Genomic DNA, 24,804 nt, shown 5'->3' on the forward strand with positions numbered 1-24,804 from the left:
CTTCATTACCCCTCAGCAGAAGCGCACATATATTATCATATATTTCAGGGCTGTCCTGTCCTGGCCACCTACTGGAAGAATATCCATCAGACTGTCGAGCAGGTGCTCAGAACCACTGCCCCTTTTAGAGTCAATGTTCTTGTACTTAATGTACTTATACAATATCCCACAAGAGATTAACTCCAAAGACAGAACCCTTGTGGAAATGCTGCTGGCTGCATGTAAAAAAAGTCATAATTCATAAGTGGCTGAAGCCCCAAGGCCCCTTGATTGAGGACTGGATCGATGTAGTTCTTGAAATATATACAATGGAGAAATTGACACATTCCCTCAGATGACACCAGATAAATTTACAAATATATGGTCAGGGTGGATTGATTTTATCAGACTGCAAAGACAAGACTTCACATTAGACACGTGAAATAACTTGAGTATGTTGTTGTGATGATGATGTTTTGTTGTCATTGCTTTGCCCTGATGAAATGTCAGGGGAAAAAAACAGGTCAACATGTATGTTTTCATACCTCCATTGTCATTAGTTCTTTTTTTCTCTTTATTCGTGATCCAGCTGGTCAAAGTGCGAGTTTGAGACTATAAAGTAAATGTAAAGTAAAAGATTACCTTGGATAATAGCTATGGCTAATGGATCTAATGGAAACTGATTTGAACCTGGATGTTTTCCTTTGTTTTTTCTGTGTGTGTGTGTGTGTGTTTGTGTGTGTGTGTGTGTGTGATTTTTGTTGTGATACATAATTGTCAAATTGTCAATGGCGCCAAGTAAAATTTTATAAGATTTTATAATCCTCTGGCTGCTCAATGAAATTGAATCAGGACAGTGATGTTCAGGTATGCAATAAATGCGTCTGTTTGCAGATGAGTCATTTTGTCTGTTAGTAATATTTCATACATTCTGTATATTTCACTACAGACAGAATGTTACCGTCAGTTCTCTGGTTAAGATCACGTTCATCATAATAATGTTTCATCTGATCGAATTGAAATACTCCTCTGACTGTGGTGACTGGCAAAAACTGAAAATGAATAAATATATATATGTGTGTGTGTGTATTTTAAGTATAGCTCAGCTTAAAGTCTGCCATGTTTGAATCATGTTCCCAGGGCAATCATATGTTTGCCCTGGGAAAGGGCAAGCAGTGTGCCAAGAGCTGAAAGTGGCGCTTAAGTTCACTGAGTGCCGTTTCAGCAGCTGCACAGAGATGTTCCCTATTCATGAGAGAGTGACCTTAGCGCACTGTCACTGCTCTCCTGCACCTGCAATGATTTATTGGTTACAGAACGCTGGACAGCCGGATGATGTGGCTGCGTTTGTGCACGGGGCAACACGTGATCGTCCCCCTTCAGCCTTTGTCCTTCCCTTTCAACTCGGTCAACCTGCACACTGCACACTACACTATAACTGTAATTCAGCAGCCTTTATCAAGGCTTTATATCCATCCATTAACGTCCCCCTCCTCGCAAAAATGCATTTTTTCTTCTTGTTCCTGCAGTTGAATGTTTGAGCTTCGCTGTGCAGAAGGATGTCTGTGCAGAGTTTGACACTAGAAAGCTGTTCTCACATTCACAGTTTGTCTCCAAATCCAGTTTTAAAGAGGCGGGCCTACCGGCATTATTTGTGACATCACAACTAGTTTGGAAGCCAATCCTGGTCCAATATTCAGCTCACACAAGTGTGACGTGGAAACTTGAAACCTCCAATGCACAAACACTGAGAACGATTTTAAGGGTTTTAATAAGATGATAGAACTTTTTTTTTTTTATGGAAAAACACATTTTGAATCAAAGTCAGTGTTTTATATATATCTTAAAACATGTCTGGAGGGGATCTTTAAGCAATTAGTTGATTGACAAAAAATTAATAAGCCACAATTTTAATAATGATTCAGCCCAGTTATCTCTGGCTTCTCAAATGGGACAGTTTTTCTGCTTTTTCTCTTTGGGTTTTGGACAATAAAGCAACTTTAATATGCCGCTCTGGGCTCTGGGAATTTGTTTGATAGGCATCTGTCACTGTTGCTGTGTAGACTAAAAATGATTTTAAACTCATAAAAATGCACATACTCTCTAGAACAAGGATAACATCGTGCAACAAATGTTTCTCTGTTTGTTTGCCTGTTTCTTTTTAACGTTATCTCCTGTTTTTTATGGGGCTATTTTCGATTCCAAACACAGAGGATGAGCCTGTGTTTGTTTCGGGAGACAAATGGGAGGCAGGAGAGAGAAAAGGGACCATCAAACAGAGAGAAAAGAGACAGAGAAAAACAGAAACAAAGGCAGGAAATGAACAGAAAAAAGAGCAAGCCGTCGCATATCTTTGTGAATCAGAGCACATGAATATGGAGGAGCCAAATGACTCCAAAGTTCAGAGTAGCAAATGTTTCACAAATTACCAGGCTGCGGCAAACAAAGTGAACATGATCTTGTTTAAGAATTAGGCTTTCAAACATAACATACTGTACATTTTATCCTCATAAGAATAACTTTCACATCTCTTTCATTTGAGCCACATGCTTTAACAAACGCCATGTTTATGCACTGTAGATCTGCACTGTACATGCATGCAAGCAAAAACAGCCCCGCAGTGTGTGTGTGTGTCCAGCTATGACTGTATGTGTGTGGTCTGAGAGCTAATGATGTGTGGAGCATTGCTCGGGTGTCTCTCATTCAGCAGCAGATGTTTGGTTATTATCCGAGATGTGTCTTTGATGGGAATAAAGCATTGTCGCCTGGCGTGTGCGTTTCACCAGGACAGGGAATAACATACAGACCTTTACTCGGTTCCAGAGAAATACTGAAGCCTGGTTAAGTGTAAAATGTTGATTTATGTGGAGCATTGATTTTCTTCCTCAGAGTCTCTGAAGGAGTGGTTTATTCAGGACCTAAGGCTCATAATATCCTGGCTCACTGCTGTCTTCTTTGCCTTCTTGCCTGTAGCACTGAGTTATATTCAAGGCTGATTAACCTGTTTATGCTCAGGTCCAATTGACAGGTTTTTTATGACTATATGTGCTTTTTAAGTAAAACGCCTCACCTTGCTTCACTGCAGTCTCATTAGATCCTGTTATAACTTCAGTTTTTGACGAGCCAGAATTGCTCACACTTGTATTTCTGGTAGGTGTCCACACAGGAACATTCGGTATGTTTCCAGTGTGGGAGAGATCCTCCTAAGGTGGAAGGAGCTGCAGTGGCTTATTATAGAAAGATTTTTTTTTTCCATCAGTGTCAAATATCTAACAGTAGCTCTCTCTTTCCCCTCAGCCTGATCTCGTCCAGACAATACTACTTTGAGATACTCCACAAGCAGGACGACAAGGGCTCGGATCACGTGGAGGTCGGGGTAAGTGGATCCACCCGGTCATGGGAGCGTGCTTGCTCTATTCTAGCTGTCTGTCTGCATCTCTTTCCCCCTGCGTTGCTCACTCTCAGCATATGAAAATGCTTTCACCTGTTTGCAAGACAATTTGCATTTAGCTTTGACTTGTACCCTGTGATTAACAGAGTCAGAGCGGTGGCTGAGCAGGTGAGAAATGAAAGGGAGCTCTCCTCCCTCCCTTGCTGTGCATTATTTTGCATTTTTCTTCTCTTTTCCATCTGATCACAATGGCATGCATAAATGCCCTCCTTGCTGTCAAACTGGCTTTCCCTACCAAGCATTTTAGAGCATCAAGTCATTTAAAATCTCTCAGCTATTCTTCTTCTATCCTCTTTCTATTCCTCCATCTGTCATCGCTCTCCTCCTCCATCGCACTCCTCCACCTCAGCAGCACCTCTCATTGGATTTTCCTTCCTCTCCATCTTTGTTCCGCACTTCTTCATCTGCAACTTTTCTGCTTTTCTTCTCGTTCACCCCGACTCTCCTCTGCACCGCTCGTCTCCCTCTGCAGTGGTGTTCGGCACCTCAGGCAAAGCTCAGAGATGAGTGGGGCTTAATTTCGAGATGAAGTTTCAAACGAGAGCCCACACGCCTCATGTGAGGCTGTACTTTGAGTGGGAGGGCAGATGATAAAAAGAGATCACTGGTGTGTGCATGGAATTAATCTCTTAACAAGCCCCAGGTTATCGTCATCATGGTGACCATCATCATGAGCAGAGCCGCGGCGGTACTGCTGGAGTTGCGCTCTCCTTTCACAAAACTTCTTTTTTTTCCACCCTCAAGGTTCATGATCTTTTACTTTTCTCCCAGTTTGTCTTCATCCCCTGCGAACTCCGTCTGAGTGCCTCGGGCTGCTCTCCTCTACCTACCTTTCTGTCTTGCTGTTAGTTCTTGTTAGTCTTAATATGCTTAACTGTCCTGTCATATTTTTCCACTGTGTTTCCACAAACCATCCATCACCTCACCACTCCTTCACCTGAGACCACAGTTTCCAGCCCTGCTCTACTCTCAAACATCTCAAGCCCTCAGTCCATTCAGTGTTGTGCTTTTTTTTTTAACCGAGGAGCACCAGCCTGAACTCTTGTAGCTCTGCCAGGAAGATCACACATGAATGCTGTGTGTGTGTGTGTTTGAGAGAGGAGGGCATGCATCTACTTTACCACCATGCCATACTGACACTTGGGCCTCCAGTCTAGTTTGATAATAGCAAACTGGCACAATCAGCACAATCAGCCCATGGCAGTGTTTTCACACAGGCTGTGTGAAATGTCCTGTTAGTGGCAGGTCTCCCAAGTACTGTGCTGTTGCTGTGGGATGTTGTGGATCGTTGATGTGGGTGTGTTATGAATATTCTGCTGATGATGTGCAAGTGTGACTAATAAATTACAGCCTGTGACAGCCACATCCCAGTGGCAAACAAATACCTCCGCCTATCTTTGGAGAGCCTCGGGACAGGACAAACAGACAGAGCTGGTGAGATACAATGAAAGAAAAGTAGAGAGGATGCATTGTAATTTCGGGTGGGGGTCCTGCGGCGAGATGGTGTGAAGCTTTGCAGGTGTTAGGCTACGTTCAGACCAAAAACACATACTCCATCGTTAATTTCAATGAGACAACTGTGTTGCAGAGGTCTTGAAGAATTACACAGCTCATTGGATTGTGAACGGCGTCATTTTAATGTTTATCTCACGCTCATCGAGACGAAGGATAAAATGATTTCTGTAAACAATTCTGAAATTATGTCTCACAGTGTTTAAGCTTAATTTTGGCATTGAGTGGGCCTTAAAGCCGTATTAAAGTTGATTTTGTGGTCACTTGGGGGCAGCCCGACAACCTTTAAACACAAGTTTCCAACAACTCCAAGAGGACATATGTGGCTCTTTAGCTGCTAAATACATCTCGTATGTTCACCAACTAGTTTTTTACTTTGTTTGCCTGCCCTTTGGTGCTGGGTATGTAGTCTGTCAAGCTTTGTCACTAAAAATGGCTGCCGGCTGAAAACAGGGTGGATGAGGGTGGAGAAAATGACCCAAAACAAAGAGTTGGTGGTATTCTCTCTACGAGGGACCCATATGACACTGTGTTGATTAGAGCAGACTTTTTGGAAATCCTGTCATTAGTACATGTTGCAACATGCCTACAATAATACATCCCCTTGCAATGGTTTAATAGATGGCTATATATTATTTTATTTTATATATTTTTGACTATACTGGTGGAGACACACAGCTGTCTACAGCTTCCCAAGGTGGACAGTGGAAGCTGGTGCTGACCATCACATGGGGAGCTGGCCATTCGAAATTGGAGGAAAATGCGGGAAACTGGTAAAAGACACAAATTTAAACTTTAAAATCTTTTGCATTGGTCTCTTAATCAGGGACAAAGAACAAATGGACAAAAAGAAGGAGAGGAGACAGAGTAAAGAAGAGGGACAAAATGTTCTCTCTACCGCGTGGTGTTTCACATTCAAATTGTCAACTTCTTAGCAGACTTTCCGAGTCATCCAGAGAAAACTGTTCACACCATCTTTCTCTCTGTCGCTCAGTCTCTGTCTCTCTCTCTCTCCCCCCTCCTCCCCTCAGCCAACTACTCATGAGGCCATCAAAATGGGTTTGCACTTGTAGAAACAATTTAATGAAGCGTATAAAAGTCATGCAGCAAATCAAGATTGTGTGCGGGAACTGGTGTATGTGTGTATGCTGTGCTGTCTTAGTGAGGCCCCTGTGTGTGATTTAACAGCGGAATACATTTCACACCTTGACAAAAATAGCAGATTTACTGTGACCGGCCCACAACAGCGTAAGCCCTGGGCTCACATAAATCTGCAGAAACCCAGGCACTCATTTGTTAAAGAGCAGATAGTGTGGATTTGCGACTCTTCCGTCTGTGTTCTGTGCCAAGCTGTGATTGCATGGTCAAAGGTGGGCTGCTCCTCTGGGAATGTATTTGTTTACCGGCGCTTGTTATAAAGAAACAGGGGGCAGTCAATATCAGATAGTACGCAAGCGCCGTCTGAAAGTTACCTTTTGGCAAGAAAATGAGAAAGAGACCCTTTGTTGGCCCCTCTCTTTGCCATCATGTGAAGGAATTAGGGAGGATGGCTGCAGGAAGGCGGAACATAAGCAGCACTGGAGACAGGAAGAGACAGGTTAGGAATACACTGCGCCTTACCCAAGGGGATGGAACAACTGTCGGCCAATGAATGAGTGTTAGGATGAGTAGGCAAGTTACTAAACCTGCACTCTGACTGAACCTTTCCATTACTACGCTCCACCACTGTGTTTTTCTTCAATTAACTTGAAATAAACTCTCTTTAGAGTGATGACTGCTTTTTAAATGGATTAAGCGAGATGAAAGAAGACTCAGTGTGCAGTCGTTTCATTAAGTTCCTTAAATGCCATCTGGCTCTTGGTCGGTGAAACGCAGGACCTTTCCACTGGCCTAATGGAAAAGACGTCGCTTGCTTGCCACGTGACAGAGTAAAGGAAAGCGTTGGCCATTAAACGGTGTGATTGAGAGGAAGAAGGAGTGAGAGAGAGAAGAGAGGAAAGTCACGCCTTAATTAGTAATGGCAAGTTTATGGAGAGCCAGGGGTGTGGGATTTAAATGCGGGATTTTAACGGCCCTGTTTTATCACTGCTACCAGGCCAAGCCTCAAACTGCCCACCAATTAATACACACGCCCATGCATGCACACACTCGCACTCTCACTCACACCCGATCAACCCTGCGGGCTCATGGGTGTGTAAGCAAAGGCACAGCCATACACACATGTACACGCAGGCTTCTCAACATCTGCCTCGTGCCTCCCCTCCTCGACATACTGTAAATCAGATCTGGAGCCAGCTGTAAAAGTATATCGTGTGTGTCGTTTTACTTTGGAAATAACTCACCTTTCTCACAGTTTCTTTACCACTACAACACCTTTTTGGGTTGACCACAGTTCAGCAGACGTATGGAGGGTTTTTTTTTCAGTTTTCACTGTGTCCTCCTTTACCTTTTCAAGTACTTTTTTTTTACCCACTTTTACCTTATTACAGTCATTTTTGTCTCATACTTCTACCATAAATGGCTTTTGTTTTCATTTTGACACATTTTCAGATCCCAGATTACCCTCCACATATGGAGGAGTACACATATATACAATGTGTGTGACCCTTGCCCTTTCCCTCATTGCTCAGGCCACCAAATGGCCATGTCAGTTTCTTTTAGTGAGATGACATTTAAATTTGTCATTTGGCACCTTCACTCCAAGACGTACTGCATGGAAAAAACAGGAGCACCAGCAATAACCTTTACCTCACCAACACTAGCTCTTTAAGGGCATGGGACATTTTACTGCCATGTTCTTTCTCAGCCTCTAGAGGGCAACGCCAGTGCCGGTCGATTCGACTTGCAGGCCGCTCACCCGGGCTCTCCCCAGCACGGAGACGATGAAAAGTGCAAGAGTGGCTCCTCATAATCGAGAAGGAGTCATTGTATAGCTAAATATTATTATCCTTCATGTTGTTCTTGCTCATAGAACCACTGAGAGAACACTTGTGCCTACAGGGATTTAAAGCCATTAGCGGGGCTGATGTTCGCATCCCTGTCTGCCGTTCATGCCTCTGCTTTCTCTTGTCATCACGGAAAGAGCACCGTCCCACACAAGACACGTCATTTTAACATTTAAAAGGGAAGCTGTGTAGTGTCCCTTCACCCACGCTCGTAGTGTCCTTGTTACCTTTCATATGCTTACTTTACCGTACCTTTTATTCTATCTTACCATGTCCACTGCTCTTTTGGGCTCATATTTCATTCAATAAGTTTTCAAGCGACTTGAGTTTTTAAAGGGTAGAACATGCAGGCACACTGGTGTTAGCATATTCAGGTCATGTTGAATGTGTCAGATCACATTCTGCTAATGTATTTTATCATTGCATGTTTTTAAATCTGCCATAGGCTGCCGTAGCGCTATCGTATTAAATCAAATTTCACATGTTCAGTCGGGTCTGCGCTGTCATGCTCACTTAGTCCAAAACCGTCAATTCCGTTGCCTCTTTTTCTTTATCTCCATTCGTATTCAGGTCAGGCTTGTTATTCCTGTGTTATCTCCTTTCCAGTAAGCATCATGTTGACCAAAGTACCTGCGTGTCCTTGTCGTAAGTTTTATTCATTTGGCTGCCGAGCAAACACATGGGATTTTAGGAGGTGTGCTAGGACATTCTGTCATGTAAGTTTGACTTGATTTGAATCTAGTGAGAGTGTTAGTATGACTAACCGGCTTCGCCTCAGAGCACACAGGGCATCGCTGTCGACGCGCTGACTACGACGCAGCAGTAATTGCTATGGATATTGGGCTCATTTGTCTTTCTGAAATGTCTGTTCTGAGAGACTTTGGCTAATGTATAATTCAACATAGAAAATCAAACAGCCCGTCTCTGTATCCACCTCCTCATCTCTCTTTGAATATTGTTCCTTTGTCCCTAGGCAAGACATGATATGTCGTGAAAAACAAGCCACTGTTTTCATGTCAGTGTGACAGGGAATGGAGAGTGGCATTTATCCTCTAGCATGTAAGTGTTAGTTCTGTTTAGTTGTCAATTGAAATAACAGCATAATGAGTCAGGAGCTTTATGTCCTTGTTTCCACGCTGTAGTTTTTGTTTAGTTTTTTTTTTGGTTAGGTGGTTTTTTGAGAAGGGTCCATCTGCAGTGTCGGAGACTAAACGTAACCAAACTGCAGCCGTTTCGAGGGTGTATCACTTGGTAGGCGTGTCCTATTGTGTGTCAGAGATAGACCTGCTCGGCCTTTTCAGCTCTTCTTCACTTCCTGCATCCTTCTCAACTTTCATTGTATGACGTTTCTACAACATCAAAATGCCTTCTCCTCTCAAACACAGCACTGTGTTTGGGAGGAGTCTGTTCAGAGCCCGCCAGGAGTCTCTCCTTGATGCTCTGCTGCCGGGCGCCTGTCAGTGGGCAGCACCGTAGCTCCACACTACACGCTCTCCATTACTGCCAATGTGAACATTTTGTGTCTCTTCCTGCTGAAGCTGTCATCTCGCAGTCCATCAGTAAAATTGAACTTTTTCTTGTGATCACTTGTCAGCTCACAGTGTTGTAAAAGAGGTTTTAATCTCAGTGTGACTTCCTAGTTAAGTAAAGATCACGTGTTCAGGTCATGGTTGTGTATTGCATTAATTTGTGTCAGTCAAAAGTTCAAAGTTACGACCCGCAAACTGTGTTTGTCTCTGTTGAACCACAGTAGCAGCAGATATCAGATTTTAATGCGTTGGCTCAAAGTGTGTAACGCACATAGCAGATAACATAGGTATGGAAAGGGTACGGCAATATTGCACTGTTACCTTAAAAAGTGTTACTGAAGTAATAAACCAACAAAAAGTGAACTGATTATCAATTATAAATATACAGCTGCCTTCCTCAGTGTAGCCTCACTAGACTTAACCAGAATAGAGACGACTCTTTTGTGCCACTCTCGCACAGTTTATCATATCTTTTTTATGTGACTGAAGACCGTTTGTAAGTTATGTCACAAATATGCAGTTTTATTTCTAACGAAGGCTGAACAATTGCCTGAAACAGCTGGGCACTGCAGTCTTTAGCTAGCATTACTAAAACAGGAGTAAATAGTGCATTTGTCGAGGACTACTTTCAGCGGTGGATTGATACACATCAACTCAACTCATAATAAGTTACAGTGGCCAGCCATATCGTTCAATCTTGCATCGTCACCAACATCTGGAAAGTAGCCCATAAACAGTAATTGGAGTCACCTTAAAAATCATACAGTTTGCAGGATGTCCTTCACTCCAAAAAATCATTGTGACTGTACAGAGGGTGCTGCTCTAAAAGACCTCGCAGGCCTGTCCGACCTGCCCTGTATTTAATTTAAAGGTGAAATAAATAAATAACAACAGTGTAATCCCGGCCTCGTCTTGCCTTTATCCCTCGGGCAGGTGTCAGTGGGCTTGTTAACATCTGTCTTGTTCTGCTGTCCTCTCTGCCACTGACTCTTCTCTGTTTACCACTCTACCAATTTGGGCTTAATTCCAGGTGTGTGTGTATGTGTGAGTGAGACACAGAGAAAGAGAGAGATAATAGAGAAAAAGCACACAGTAAACTTCTCTGCCCTCTGCTCAACAAATGGACTTGGACAACAGCGAGACAACCTTAGTCCAGCTGAAGCTGCCTGATTCAAGGAAACATCTTTCCTCCTCTGTTTCTGCTTTATTCGTTCACGATTTATTGGGAGATAATGTGTCTGTGTGGAAAGGCTCGAGTGGTGAAAGGAGCTACACATTATTGTACGAAAGGTAAGGCGATACTGCCAAACAATTATTTATTCCCAGGAAAATTCAAGGCTGTAGGACCGCTAAATGGAAGTGTTTACTTTCTCTTAATCTTATTGGACCTCAAATCTGAATCGATTTTTACGTAAACTTGGAAAGGTCACAGAGTTTCATTATGTCGCTACCTCTTAAGTGTCTCACTAAGAAAACAACTTCGTATCCATAGTGCCTCAGGCTTTGGAGCAGCCGATTGAATTGAAGGAAACAAACACAACGGCAGCCAGCGGTCAGCTCTCTCAGAAGCAATAAGCTGCTAATCACTGGTGGATAACAAATAACCTGTGCCTGATGGAACCAGAGGCAAACGTGTGTGTGTGAGTGTTGAAGCTGGAATGAAAGTACTGTAGGTGCGTCACTCCATCGGCCCTCAAACCACACACTCTGGCTTGGAGCAACATCCATTTTTGGCCAGCTGGATGAAAACAATATCAAAACCTCATATGTCACTGGGTGGTCCAGGCATGATGAAACGTGATGAAACAGCACTGCTGGCTGCCCACTGCCATTTTGCTCTGCGATTGGTACTTTTTTTTATTATTTCCCCTTGGATATTGATTTTCTTTCCTCTCCACTGAACTTGTGGGGCCAGTGAGCAGGCCTCTGCTTCTTCCTGCTGCTCCCTGTCAACACTATTTCACAGGGGACGCGCCTGTACACACAGAGTACACACCCACGTTTGCACGCACGCAACAAATACTGTGTGTGCATATAAGGTGCACATGCAAACATCTAAATACACACAGATATCAGTATCTCCCTTGGATGAATAATAAGAGAATCCTCTGGGCCAGAGAGTGGACAGGAGTGATTCCCACAAATCTGTAAAATAAGCTTCACAGCTTCAAGTATTAACATATGTGTGTGTGTGTGTGTGTGTGTGTGCTCTCATTGATCTCCTGGGCCTTGCAATCGACCCTGTGATGGTGCTCTCCATACATGTGCAGCTGAAACACACTGCAAACCGCCAGTCAAAGCGTCAGCTGCCAGTGATGGTTGAAGACCTTTGCAGCTTGAAGTGGGTTTGCTCTTAGGATTCATGGAAAGGTTTACCTGCTACCCATATCCTCGCCCTGTTGGAGCCTGGAGGCTCAAGTCAAGGCTCATCAGGCCTTTTTCACAGATGTCATTTTGAAAAAGATGTAGATGATAAAATTAATCATGGCTGAATTCAATTTACAACCCCAATTCACCACCCAAACCCCAAAAATAAAAAGACAATCATTTGCAAATTCTTTTAAGCCTGTATTCAGTTAAATGCAATACAAAGACAAGATGTGTAATGTTTGACCTCATCAGCTTCATTGATTTTTGCAAATATCTGCTTATTCTGAATTTGATGCAGCAACACGCGCCAGACAAGTTGGGACAGGAGCAAAGCTATGGAACGCTTCAGAAACACCTGTTTGGAACATTCCACAGGTAAACAGGTTGAAACAGTCTGACGGTTTAAGAATGTTTCTCAACACAAAATTGCAAGGAGTTTAGTCTGGAGAAATAACTGCATGTAAAGGGGCAAGGCCGAAAAACAACAGTGAAGGCCTGTGACCTTCAATCCCTCAGGCAGCACTGTATTAAAAAAAACAACACGACTGTATAAAGGCTGTTACTGCATGTGCTCAGGAACGCTTCAGAAAAGAAAAGTGTTGTCGGTAAACACGGTTTGTCGCTGCTGCATCTACAAATGCAAGTTATATATCAGCAACAACCAGACACACTGCTGACTCCTCTGGACCTGAGCTCATCTGGGACTGACACAAAGTGGAAAAGTTGATCAATCTGAACATATCTTGTCTTTGTATTATATTCAGGATTTCCAAGTCATTGCATTTGATTTTTTTTTCCATTTTACATTACATCCAAGCTTTTTTAGAATCAGAGTTGTAGGTGCTTCAGTTTAAGGCTTAGAGGGACGCTTCAATACAATGAAGCCATCGTTAATGCTGTCAGCAACACTACTGTATGATAATAATAAACGTCTGCTGTGGAAAAGGCTGCATAGCTTGTGCTGCATAAGCTGCTGTCAATCAGTCAGCCAGTGTTTCTGTCTCTTTTCTCGCCTCCTGTTTTTTCGGCGGATTCGGTTACACTTCAACAACAACGGAACACATCTTCAACTCATACATCGCTGACACTACTGATGTTGTGTAAAGACATTGCTTCATGTGTTTTTTACTTATCTAGTTCTGTATAGTTGGGTGAAACTAACGACTCTTATGTGGTCTCCACTTTTTCGTCCTTCCTTGAGTCAGGCAGTGACAGCCTGCTGACTTGACCTTGAGGACAATCACCCTAAAATAATGACACAACGCTGAAGCCTTTGGTGGCCTGCTGAGCCGCTCCCTGCTGCCGCTCAGCATGGTGTCGCACCGTGTCCTTGTTTGTCATCCTTTTGTGCGTGCACTTGTTTGGATGCTGTGTGCTTCTGTGTTAATGTGTGTCGGCGTGGGTGTGGAGGTGTACCGCGCAACACAGATATGATGCAAAACAAATGCCGTACTGGGGTATTACATATCGGCGCTTCGGTCGGTGCTACGTGGATGACAAAATGTGGACTGCGACAGAATTTAAAACTGTGGATGCGCGTGTATGCGCGTGTTTGTTGTGCATACACGTGCGGAGGCATTTGCATGAGCCCGAGGAGGGTGTTTATATTTGTATTCTCAACCCGAGGGCGGGAAAATGACCTGTCTCCTGTGATTATATCCTGGCTAACCAGAAGTGACGTGGTAATTGTGAAATCTATTTAAAAGAATTGTAGCTTCTCTCTCCTACTCTTCCTTACTGTCTCTCTTTATTTCTCTCTCCATGCTCGTCTCTGTTTTCAGGTCATTAGTACGTCTTCCCGTTTACACCTACCCGTCACCGTCTTCCGGCGGCTCTGTTCTTGCTCTGGTCTATTTTCTCTTGTTTTTTTTTTTTCTTTTTTGCTGTTGTTTGCTGACTTCACCCTTCCTTCTTTACCCCCTACAGGCTCACATTTCTCTTTGTCTGTTCATGTACCACACTTTCTTTTTCCTTCTTGTTTCCTCTTCTCTCTCTGTCTGAGTGTGTTTATACAAAAACCCCAGCATCGCATCGATCCCGTGATGTTGCGAAGATCAATAACACAGAGTGTCACAGTTTAGCCTGCAAACAGTGAATGACCATTTCTGCTCACCTTATGCTTTCTGCATGTTGCCGTTTAGTTTTCTCCTCACACTCAGTCATTTTTCCTCTCACTCTCTGCTTTCGCACACAGTGGCGTCCATTCCTCCCTGGTCTGAAATATGAAGTGATAGACTCAGCCTACATCTCCCTGTATGCAGGTAAGAGCTGTTCCACCCGGCCGTTGCATTGCAGCTTCTCTGTCGTCTTGTCTAATAGAATAAATTTTAAAATGGACATTAAAGTTTTCTGATGCTTGTGGCTGAGATACACACAGGACTCTTTAATGATTCTCTTTATTTTCAGTCTGTTCATCCAGCTGAGAGCTTGCCAAATAGAAAGAGGAACTGATGCTATAAAAAAAACAACTTCATTAGTCTAGTCTGGTATCGATCAGTAGTTTAATGTCACAGAATCAGCCTTTTTTAAACCAAGATGTGCTTCTCTCTTGTGCCTTGAACAAACTCACTTTTTTTGCCTTTGTCTTGATGACGGCTTAACATCAACATTTTCCCTTATGTCACATGTATGTTTTGAGGGCAGCTGCAGATTGTCACTTTGAGAGCGTGGCATATTCTCTGTGTAGGGCCAAAGAGAAGATCTAATAGTTGCTCTATTTTTCTGTAAGTGTCATTTGTTGCAGAGATGAGAGCACTAGCTCCTGAGTAGATGTCTAATCTCTATGGCTCCAAGAATAGCAGTGTGTCACAGGGATTCGGTATCGTTCACGAGGGAAAATGCCGCCTGCACAGAAAATGATTTGTGGAGTTGTCATTTTGGGCAAAGCAGCAGGTTTTCTGGGGGATGTATGCCTTCTTGTTTATGGCCAGCTATGACAGGGAATAAGGAGGCCTTGTACGGTATACAGTATGAGGTCACCTGCTGGATTCAAGCATTACGATCTCCTCATCTGTCTCCCTCCACCCATCCATTTCTGCTCCTCCCTTTATGTCACACTCTCAGCAACTTGACTTTCACAGAGCTGTGGCCAGATGCACAGAGATGAGCGGCTCAGCAAACAGTTTCAAAGTGTTCAAATACTGTACATTTATTCAGATTTTAACATGTTTTCGGCTCATATTCAGTGTCTGGAAACCCAGCAATACATGTGCCAAACTGGTAGAGTGCATTTGGGCAACTATGAACTATGAAGCACTTTGTAATTAATAACTTATCCTGCGTGTTGTTAAGGGGTTATTGAATATTTTCAGAATGTGGTATCTCATCTGAGTAGTTTTCTCAACTTCCATCTCTGTGGTCGAGAATCCTGCTGACTGAAACTGTGTATTATTGAATTTTTACAAATTAAATGATCGTTTATGTTGTGATAATTACCCGTGGTGCATTACATGACATTTCAATTTGCAGGGCAGTTCAGTACAGCTCCAGTAATGACTCATGGGGTCAAGCCAAATAGATCTCTTTATTGGTGTGATAATACTTTTTCAGAACAGTTCAGAATCAGTGAAAATACACATAAAAGTCTAACCCAGATGGTGGCTGTTAATTAATTTGCATCACACATACACACACGCACACATACACACACAGACACACATACACATCCTCTGACATTTAGTACAGAGACTAGGAAATTCAAATGGCCACATGATCTAGGTCTCAATATCTGAGATAATAATTGTTGCCATACAGACGTAATGTCGCATTTTTGTATTACAACCCCACTACATCAAAAAGAAGAGAAGGAGAGTTGTTTCCATTGTTTGTTTGCTGTTTTTTTAGGGTTTCAGTAACATAGATAATTAGTCTTGGGAAAGCGTGTGTGTAGTGGCATCCAGGTATGTGATCAACAGATGTCTTGTTAGAAAAAAGGAAGTCTAAAAAAAAAAAGGGTGTTGTGTGTGTAGCCTGTGCACACACAAAGACACACACACTGAGCGTGCACTCTCCCCTCTCTGGAGGATAAAAATGATGCTGACCACCCTGTTAATTATAAAGCATTTCTCCCATCAGGCCTTGTCTCCTGACATGCCATTAATCACACATGCTCTCTACTCCTTCCCTGCTATCGATTGGTATAATTATGACTCTGCTCTGCTCTGTTTTTGTTTTCTTCCAACTTTTTTCTCATCTTTTCGCAGCTTTTGTTTCTGCCCGCTCTCTGTTTCCTTCCTCTCTGCCTGTCCTTTGGCCTCTTTCCTCCCCATTCTTCACCTTGTCATGGTCTGTGAAAACTTTGTGCATAATATTTTCCTTCCTACAGCTAACAAATCAAATTTGCCCATCCTTCAGATAATCAAAACAGTCAATGCAATTGTGAATCTTCCTCTTACCCTCTTCCCTTCATCACAGCTACCTCACCGTGTATCTCCATTTCTGTATTTTTCAGATGAGTCTAATCTGAAGATGAACAGTGTCGATCACATCCCCCAGACCTTGGCCAGTCACATTCGTCTCCCAGAGGACTCTCAGCCACAGGGTCTAGAGGGAGGCAGCATCGTGCAGCACGGAGCAGATATGCTGAAGCCGGACCCCAGGGACACCTTCTACAGCAGTAAATCTGCCACTCATCATTTCAGTCTGCCCCCCTTTTTCTCCCCTCATGCAGGTTTTCTGCCGCGTCATTTTCCCCGACTGACTGATTGACTGTCTGGCTCACAGTCTCTCTGGCTGTCACTTTAGCTGCATTCAACATGTCATTTCGTCTGGCTGGCTGTTTTCCATGTTTTTTGTGTGTGTTTTCCTTTGCCCCGATCATCTCCCCACTTTTTGGCTTGTTGGAACCAGAATTCCATATACATATTTGTTGGTACCTGACCTTAAATATTTACCTGCCCCTTTTGCTTCCTCTCTCCTCAGCTCCTATGATCGACCCCTCCCGACTGGAAAACATTCTTCCGGCCTGTCTCTACTCTCCAACCTATGTGGTCAAAGATTTTCCCATTGCCAGATACCAGGGCCTGCAGTTTGTAAGTCACCTTTCCACCACAAAAAGCAACTCTCAATAGAGAGTGAGTTCTTACTAACATTAAACTTGTGGGGTCATCAGAAGTGCGTCCAATTATTGCAGTAGTCTCTTCCCCTGCAAAAAGTAGCCCCTTACAGAGAATATTCTAATCAGCTGGACAGAAAACATAATAGCAGAGAAGCTAAGTCAGTGCTGGTTTGGACACGAGCACGCCATCGCTCCCTGAAAACACAGAAAGGGAGCAGGTGCAGGCAGTGTTAAGTGCTGCTTCCCCCTTTAGGACAACATGAGTTACTGCAGCAGCTGCGAAGACAGTCGATGAGCTGGAGATGACAGCCACAGAAACAGCAAATCTACTTGAGATTTGACAGGAATCACCATAAGAAAACGCAGCATTGTGTAGAGAAAATGGCTGATTTGAATTCATCGCTGGTGTTTATCTCATCCTCACAGAATGACAATCAACCCCTTCACCTGTTTTTTCTGGGGCCGTTGCATTTTGGATTGACACTTGACTTTTCTTCAGGTCTACCTATCCTTCGTTTACCCCAATGACTTCACACGTCTCACCCACATGGAGCGAGAGAACAAGTGTTTCTACAGAGAGTCCCCTATCTACTTGGAGAAGTAAGGGCATTATTGCTTTTATCTCTTAGAGAGCTAAGAGAACATTTGTCTCCGTCTTGTATATTATGAACAAGTACATTGATTATGCAGAATAACTGTTCAAGTGTGAATTTGATGGCAGTGATTCATGCGACCTCTCGCCAAGAGATTAAGTTTATTATGCTGCAAGGCACACTGAAACGTCAGCCTTATGCTAATGCATGTGGTTGTGTGTGGTTGCGTGTGTGTTTTTGCCCGTGCGTTACCTCTTGTTGTGTCTGCCAGGTTTGGTTTCTACAAATATATGAAGATGGATGAGGAGGAAGACGACAGACCGTTTTTCTTCCCCAACCCAGATGGTAACTAATAACAAAGAGACATGCCCTCATGCACGCACGCACAGTCACACATATTTACATGCATGTACACACATCACTTTCAAGTTTGTGTCTCCTTCATGTCTCCAGATTTCCTGGAGGAAGAGGAGGTGGTAGATACAGAGGATGAGGCAGAGATCGTTGGCACTCAGCCGCCCAAGAAGCCCTCTCATCCCAGCCAGACCAGCCACACTTCCAACCCCTCCCACCAGCACTCAAAGCCTGGGCCCACACAAGGTGGCAGAGAGGGGGAAGCGGAGGAGGAGGACCCCGATGAAGACGAGGAGGGAGCAGTCAACAGCATCATACGCCACAGAGAAAGGAGGCACTTTCCTCACAGAGATGGACAGATTGGTAGGGATCTGGACAGAGACTGGGGAAGGGATCATACAAGAGGCAACATGAGACACGATACTAGGAGGGGACTTGAAGAGCCTCAATCCAGGGCGTTTCAGCCTGACATGGACAGTGTGGTCCGGGGTCGCTCCCTGTCTTGGATACGCACTGGTCCTGCAGAGTTGGGCCCTGGCAGGAAAGGAGGAGGAACAGGTGGTGGAGGAGGAGGACTACCAGGTGGTGGTGGAGGAGGAGGAGGAGAGAAAGGAGTTGAGACTCCGCCTAAACTGAGCAAGTCGACACTCCTTTTCCCCCAAAAGTCCTCCCTCTCTGCCCTTGCCAGCCGAGCCAAGCAGATCCTCAGCAACTCCGCCCATAGCAACAACCTCCAAATGAACAACAATAAACTCACTGGAAACAAGAAGGAGAAGAGGGAGGAGAACAAGATTTACATCACCAGGCCTCGACCTGCCAAGGAGAGGGAGAGGGAGAGGGAGCAGCGACGAGAGAGGAGAGAGGAGAGGGCATCTCACCACCCTAGAGAGGTGTTCCCGGGGGTCTTTCTGTACCAAACTGGCAAGACCACTAGACTGGTCAACCTGGGTGCCAAAGGACATGCTGGGGGAGGCATAACAGGAGTTAAAAGTCTTGTCAGTGCCCCTCAGCTTTGGCCCAATCCCCCAACAAAGGAAGGGAAGACATCTCCTCACAATGGAAGCATCAACACACAGAATGAAAGTGTACAGAAGTCTGCCAACAGGGCAGCAGGGGCAAAACCGGTGAAAAGCAAGAGGAAGGGGGAGCGCCAGAATTTAAAGACTACTGTAACTGCTGACCTGCCCAGCAAGGGGGACCCAGTAACCCCACTGTCCCATCATCAAGAAGCCCCTTCACCTCCAGTTACCCCACCAAAGTTAAACTCCACAGAAAACATGCTCCAGGGTCAATCACGTGTTACCTCTTACCTCAGGACCTCTGAGATCACAGAGTCCCAGCAGCAGCCAGACCCAGACCCCAATCCGGCAGAGCTCGACCAGGATGCAAACCGCTCTAATCCTGACCCCGACCCTGATCCTGAGCCAGAACCAGAAGAGGGCGAGATGTCGGACTACAGCTACGAGGAGGTAGAGGCCCGGCCAGGGTGGGCAGAGGAGAGCATCAACTGGCAGAGGACCTTCTCAGTCAATCCGATGGACTTTGAGCTGCTGCGCTCTGACTGGAATGACCTGCGCTGCAATGTGTCCGGCAACCTCCAGCTGGCAGAGAGTGAAGTGGTGGATGTGCTGGCACAGTACATGGAGAAACTCAACGAACGCAACGGAGGGTAAGGATAAAGAGGACATGGTTAGAATGATGTGAGGCTAAAAGAGAGCTTATGTAAGTTCAAATGTGGTTTCTCATGCTAACCATTATGTAAAACAAGAAGTAATTTCACTGAGAACATATTGGTCACGGCCTGGTGCTTTGACTTCATGTTAGCAGTCCTCTGTGTGCCGATTACCATTTTCTGGAGCGGTGCTTACAAACCTTATTTGTTGGCCATTAACTTTTCTGTTTTCATTTTCCTCCCACATCACACCATGCTGACTTCACAGCACCACAGATAATGCCACATTTTTGAAGTGGTCTGCCTGCAGTCAAACAATGATCAATCCAGTTGTGAGAATTATATAAAAAATGTGTTTTACATTTGCATCCTCTGCCTTTCTGTCATACTGTACGTATTTCAGAGCATGGACAAACCTGTCTGTGTTTTTTTAAGCTTTTTTTCTGCCTGTGTCCCAGAATCTACACCCTGCTGCGAATCATCAACGTCGAGAAGCGGCGTGACTCGGCGAGAGGGAACCGTTACCTGGTGGAGCTGGAGCTGATGGAGAGAGGCCGCAGCGTGGTGCGTCTGTCGGAATACATTTACCTGCTGCTCCACCGCAGCAGACAAGGAGAGGAGAGTCTAGAGAACACTGACTTCGCCCCGGCCTCGGTACCGGCGTCGGCCCCGTCCGCTGCGACGTCCAGCCTCGCCACCCCAGCGCCAGCTCCCTCCACCAGGTCCCCCGCCCGGCCCGGAGCCACCCCCTGGAGCACCGCCTATGCTAAGCCTTTGCTCTGCCAGCCGGTCATGCTGCAGTGGAGGAAAGATGTCATGGTGCACTTTGTGGTGCCAGGTCAGTCAAACAGGGGACTTTTCAAGAGTGAATGAAGTGTATAGAACAAGTTGTTAAACTGACATCATTCAGGCTTTATTTTCTGCTCATATGGAGAAAATTCAGCTCATAGACCAGACTGTTTGCAAAACATCACAGCCACACATCTTTTTGGGGGAAAGCAGAAAATGTCTATAGAGAAAGTGTTGTCTGTAGAAACCAACCTGCTAATAGCCAACTTTTTTTCTTTGCTAGGCTGAGATTTAGTTGGAGAAGATAGTCATGTTTACTCATTCTGCTTTACTGTATGACTGTACTCCAGCAGCCTCCCACTCAAGCTAGCTGTCCATCAGCTGTAGCTTTCACCAGCGTCATTTAGCTGTTTATCACACTGACTGTGAATATTCATGCATCGTATGTTACTAAACTCTCAGTGTGAGTAGTCTCACTGTAATTTCTCTCACTAACATGTGAAAGTGCTATTCTTTCCCTCCAAAATGGGGGTGTGGCCTTTGAGATTGGCACCGATGCAGTTTTGTTTTTCCTAACTTGCTGTTTACTTTGCTCTTACCGTCCATCAGTGAAAAACCAGGCTCGCTGGGTACAGCAGTTTATCTCTGACATGGAGAATCTTCATCGCCAAACAAAGGATGACAATTTCAGCATCATCATTGTCGACTTTGAGAGCGAAGACATGGACGTGGAGCAGGCGCTTAGGGAGAGCGGCGTGCCAAGGTGTGTATGCGACGCCATCAGCCACGTCATAGTCCTGACTTTAAAGGCCTCCAAGTGATGTGTGTGCATATTTTTTATTTTGGCAGATATGAGTATTTAAGGAGGGAAGGAAACTTTGAGCGCTCGGCTGGACTGCAGATCGGAGTGGACACTATCGAGGTCAGAGAAACAAACACACAGAGACAAGACAACAATATGTGAGCTGGCAGGAAAAAGCCACTCTTTGAAGGTCAGCTGCTCACACTGACCACACGACCTTTACTGGTTGATGGACAGACAGAAAGAACACTCATGCATAATGAATACATCACTGCTCGGCCGGTCTGTCACGGGCAGTGGATCTCGCCCTTATCTCCGAGCCTCCTCCTGCTTCCCTTCGTCCTCTCCCGCAGAGCCCAGCTGTGGGCAACGGGGAATCGCTTAGACAGTTAGCTGCATTTCCTCTGTCATGTGTATGCCATAGCTGTCACATCCATTCCCTTTCACAGCTTATCTGTGTGCGTGTGCCCTTGCGCCACACTCTGGCTGTCTCTATCACACGCGCATGCACACCCACCCACGGGGGGCGTGGAGCAGCTGGAAATTTGGACCGACGTTGATCCGTCAGTTAGGTGTCAGTGCTGTCGCGGTGGGATGACAGCGCTGCCACTCATGTCTGAATGACCTGCGGGATCTGGGAGTGAAGACAAGCCTCTGACGCTGAGCCCAGTCTTCTCCACTTTCTCTAATCCTAAAATCCCGTATTAGGCCAATGTGAACATCTACTGGCATACACACAAATTTGCACCAGCTCAGCCACAGAATCGTCAAAAAGACGCATTCACACACATTGTTGTTGTTTTTTTCTCTCAGGAAAGATTTAGAGATTATTTAGAGGCACTGAATGTGTGTGTGTGTCTTTGCTTTGTGTTTTCCTCTTGCAGGATAGTCACAGCATCGTGTTCCTGTGTGATCTGCACATCCACTTCCCTCTCAACATCCTGGAAAGCATCAGGAAGCACTGTGTGGAGGGACGCCTCGCTTTTGCTCCCATTGTCATGAGACTCGGCTGCGGCAGTTCGCCACATGAGCCTGATGGTAACATGCACACACACATCTGTGCACACTCACATTCACAAGTTATTAGTTTGACCCGTCACTCAAACTCATTCCCCAGTTACTGCTGCTTTGAATCCCCAATACAGGTTTTCAGTGTACATGCTAAATAGACGCACATAGTGTGCTGTGTAAGCATCACACATTCCTTTAGTCATTATCACTGTTGATGCAATGGGGCCAATAGCTCATTTTAAACCTCTTTTTTGTTCTTCCTGTAGGCTACTGGGAGGTAAACGGCTTCGGCCTGTTTGGAATCTATAAATCTGATTTTGATAAGATTGGAGGCATGAACACCGAGGAGTTCAAAGACCGCTGGGGTGGAGAGGACTGGGAGCTGCTGGACAGGTAACCCAGGAACAAGCCAACACAATAACCCTCAATGTAAACTAGTAGAAGGTCACAAAGTTCTTTGTTGTTGCTGTGTGTCAAAGACTGTTAATGTTGTGATGCAATGCTGGGATTGTCAGAGCTGTACCGGGTAAATATCATATTTTAGAGCAATGGGAGTGGAGAGTGTGCACATTCATTGCCAACAGGGAGCAAGAGGAGGACAAAAACGGCATGCAAAAGTAAAATAGACTTAGTGTGCACAGTGAAGATTGCTTGCAGAAATCTCCTCTTTTAGTAACACCAAGAGTGGCTCCTACTGTCAAAACTAAATTTCATTTATGAGGTGAATTTTGGGATTGAAGCAGTAAGTAATAGGCTTGGTTTACGTATTTTCTCATTTACCTGTTCAGCTGTGGAGCCATGCTATGTCCGGGTTTCACCACTTCTCAGATTTCTACCTTCACCTGCAAAATAATAGGGGTGGATATAATTTCATTTTTGGTACTCATAGTGTTGATAGTGACTTTTTCAACTATAATATTTCAGTGCTTCTCAGTGCCCTCATTTATTGTGTGGTGAAGGCAGAAATCTCAGAGATGGATCCTTCAAAACCCGAGCAAACAAAACCAAAACTATGTCTGCGGCTAGATACCACCCAGATGTTAGTTGGGTTACGTGAGTTAAGTGTGTTAATGTTAGTTAAGTTATAATACCATTAAAGACAGCCACAGTTACTGTTCTTCAGTATTTTGAGCCTAAGAACAGTTGCTATGGATGTTAACCCACCATTTTCTTCTAGATGAAAAGAACTTGTGCCCCAGCATTGAGAAAAGAGCCCCGTTTTAACCCCTTCTTTCTCCTTTCTAGGGTACTGCAGAATGGTTTGGAGGTTGAGAGACTACGCTTGAGAAACTTCTTTCACTACTACCACTCCAAACGAGGCATGTGGAACGCCCAAAACAAAAAAACTCCCAAGGGATAGCGCCTCCCCTGGTGGTCGGAGGATTCTGAACCTGCCCGCAGATCCACTGTGTGTGAGAGAGACCTGTAGGAGCTCACTCACTGCCTGAACTCTGCCTTTTTTTTTCCAAACAGGCTCCGTTCAGGGACGCCTCTCTTTCGCCGTCGGCTCTTCTTGTATGCTTGTCTGTCTGAGGAAACAGAGCGCAAATCTGAACTTTGCAAGCGAGCCGCTTAGGCAGACAGACCCGAGTCATCACTTTGCCTCACTGACTGAACTACTGTACAGAGAGAAGAGAGTTATTTTTCTTCTCCTTCTCTCTGTCCCTTTTTTGGTGCAATGTTTTCAGACAGACTGGAAAGCAGCTGTTTTTGTGTGTGTGTGTGTTTGCGTGTATGCGTGTATATATATATATATGTATATATATCTATAGATATATCTATATATATATCTATAGATATATATATAAGTTATGTGGGTGTGTTGCCGCTTGTGTGTGGTTACGATGACAGGAAGCACCTTTTTTCTAACAAGGAGATGTGAAGACAACCTAAGATCTTTTCTTTCTAACAGGCTCCCTGATGGGCGCCTAATAGAATGTGTGTTGACACGTTATTCAGATAAATTCAGACATGGTGGCGTTGCCCGAGTAGAGGGACTCTGGTGAACAGCATTTCTAAATACATCAACTACTACCTGTTGGATATTATTAAACAGTATGACCGAGGTGCTGAAATTCTCCTGATACCTGAAATTATGAAACAAAGAACGTTTTTGAACCAGAAATCAGCCCTTTTCCAAACAGATACATCGTCTTTATATCTCTTTCTGTCCCTCTCTCTCTCTCTCTCCTTCTGTATCTCTTTTATCTTCTTCTCATTTCTGCCTCTATCCACTTCAACATCATGCCAATTCGAATCGGTTGAAACGTTACATATAACACTGCTGCTGTACGACACCCATGTTAATGCTACCTATCAGTTTAGAATGGGTTCATTTTGTTTCATGAAGTTTAACTGAAGCAGTTGTGCTGTTGCTTACTTAAAATGGCTTTGCATTTGTCCCTATCTTCTGTTCTAAAACACTGAATTTGTGAGCAGTTTACACCTTTGAACTCTACTGACAGCATCCTCTATACCCTCCAGATCTCTAACCTCACTGTCAGCTTGAACATGAAACTCTTACCGGGAGGGAAGCAGGGGACAACAACAGTTTTCTGACGTTTGATTTTTAGCGTTGTCGCACCATTTTTTAAAGCGTTTTCTGAGCTGCGTTTCAAATATTGGATTTGAGGGATTAGGACTCTATCTCTCATATTAAAATACCACCGAGACAGGGAATGCCTAGCTTTCGAAAACGTCGACACTCTTCTTTTAAGCTTGTGCAAAGCTCCAACAGAAGG

At 44.4% G+C, this 24,804-nt stretch overlaps 1 protein-coding gene across 1 annotated transcript in view; it reads left to right on the forward strand.

Annotated features, from left to right (window-relative positions):
- Positions 1–23,440, forward strand: part of b4galnt4a (beta-1,4-N-acetyl-galactosaminyl transferase 4a) — a 130,301-nt gene extending 106,861 nt beyond the window's left edge. The window contains exons 8-20 of the mRNA XM_041939562.1: positions 3,277–3,355; positions 13,981–14,047; positions 16,237–16,401; positions 16,707–16,816; positions 17,342–17,442; positions 17,707–17,780; positions 17,889–19,458; positions 19,920–20,299; positions 20,860–21,013; positions 21,100–21,172; positions 21,937–22,090; positions 22,330–22,456; positions 23,309–23,440. Coding sequence (XP_041795496.1) covers positions 3,277–3,355; positions 13,981–14,047; positions 16,237–16,401; positions 16,707–16,816; positions 17,342–17,442; positions 17,707–17,780; positions 17,889–19,458; positions 19,920–20,299; positions 20,860–21,013; positions 21,100–21,172; positions 21,937–22,090; positions 22,330–22,456; positions 23,309–23,423 — 3,169 coding nt within the window. The 3' untranslated portion in view covers positions 23,424–23,440. The remainder of the gene's footprint in view (positions 1–3,276; positions 3,356–13,980; positions 14,048–16,236; positions 16,402–16,706; positions 16,817–17,341; positions 17,443–17,706; positions 17,781–17,888; positions 19,459–19,919; positions 20,300–20,859; positions 21,014–21,099; positions 21,173–21,936; positions 22,091–22,329; positions 22,457–23,308) is intronic.
- Positions 23,441–24,804: the final 1,364 nt, after the last annotated feature.

Source organism: Chelmon rostratus, chromosome 6 (assembly GCF_017976325.1).
Source record: "Chelmon rostratus isolate fCheRos1 chromosome 6, fCheRos1.pri, whole genome shotgun sequence".
Taxonomy (NCBI): domain Eukaryota; kingdom Metazoa; phylum Chordata; class Actinopteri; order Chaetodontiformes; family Chaetodontidae; genus Chelmon; species Chelmon rostratus.